This window comes from Limulus polyphemus, unplaced genomic scaffold (assembly GCF_000517525.1).
Source record: "Limulus polyphemus unplaced genomic scaffold, Limulus_polyphemus-2.1.2 Scaffold892, whole genome shotgun sequence".
Classification (NCBI taxonomy): domain Eukaryota; kingdom Metazoa; phylum Arthropoda; class Merostomata; order Xiphosura; family Limulidae; genus Limulus; species Limulus polyphemus.
Genome location: NW_013666502.1, coordinates 285,339 through 286,400, shown reverse-complemented (window position 1 = coordinate 286,400; position 1,062 = coordinate 285,339). Strand labels below are relative to the sequence as shown.

At 35.4% G+C, this 1,062-nt stretch overlaps 1 protein-coding gene across 1 annotated transcript; it reads right to left on the bottom strand.

The window, feature by feature from the left end:
* Positions 1-286: 286 nt before the first annotated feature.
* On the bottom strand, positions 287-706 carry LOC111086169 (protein FAM200A-like). The gene has a single exon (XM_022387905.1). It carries the CDS (start codon positions 704-706, stop codon positions 287-289), a length of 420 nt encoding a protein of 139 aa, XP_022243613.1.
* Positions 707-1,062: the final 356 nt, after the last annotated feature.

The window sequence follows — 1,062 nt, the reverse complement described above, 5'->3', positions numbered from 1 at the left end:
CTGGTCCTGTTTTAATAAAGTTCACCATTTGAACAACTTGATCTAAAATCTCTCTTAAATCCTCTCCTAATGTTCTTGACATCAAAGCCTCTCTATGAAGGAAGCAATGAGTTGCAATAACATTCTCATTTTGTTCCTTTATAAAAGATACAAGACCCTTGTTGCAGCCTATCATAGAAGGAGCTCCATCTGTGCAAATGCCTACACACGATTTCCACGATAACTGCCATTTATCAAGGTAGTTATTCAGGATGTTAAAAACGTCCTCACCTTTTGTAGTCAGACTTTATTCTTTGCAAAAAAGAAACTGATTTGTTATTTGATTTTCGTTAATGAAACGAATGAATGCTATGAGTTGCGCCTTGTTGGTAATGTCGGTTGACTCGTCAACTTGCAGTGCAAAATCAGAACACTGGAGTTTATTACCACATACATTTTTCTCAATATCAGAAGGCATTTCCAAAATACGCCTGTTAACAGTATCATTGGACAGAGGTATCTTGCTTATTTTCATAGCTGCTTCATTTTCTAACATCGTACTGAGAATCTTTTGGCAAGCAGGCAAAATAAGTGACTCACCCAAAGTATGAGCTTTCATATTTTGTGCGATCAGTTCTGAGACTTGGTAAGAAGCAATTTGGGCTTTATCAGAAACAGTCATTAAACTTTTAAAAGAATCAGCTGCTTTTCCTTGCTGTTCGGACATTCTCTTGAAATAACTTGTGGGTTTGTCTTGTAAATGATAGTGTTTACTTTTAAAATGTTTACCAAGTTTACTAAGGGAGCATTGATTCATTTGACATTTTTATTCCACAAACTAAACATACTGGCTGCGGATTATCAACATTTCCGGTCCAAGAAAAGCCAAAGCTTAAATAACTCTCATCATATTTATGAGTCGGTCGCGGTTTTGCTTTCTTACAAGAACAACTTTCCACATTTGAGGTTTGCTCACTTTCAGGATTACATTCATCAATGTCATGCTTCTTTTTAAGAAACTTATCCATTTTTATGGGTGAATTATTCTTAACAAAGACAATTATATCAACGGTAATTAATCGG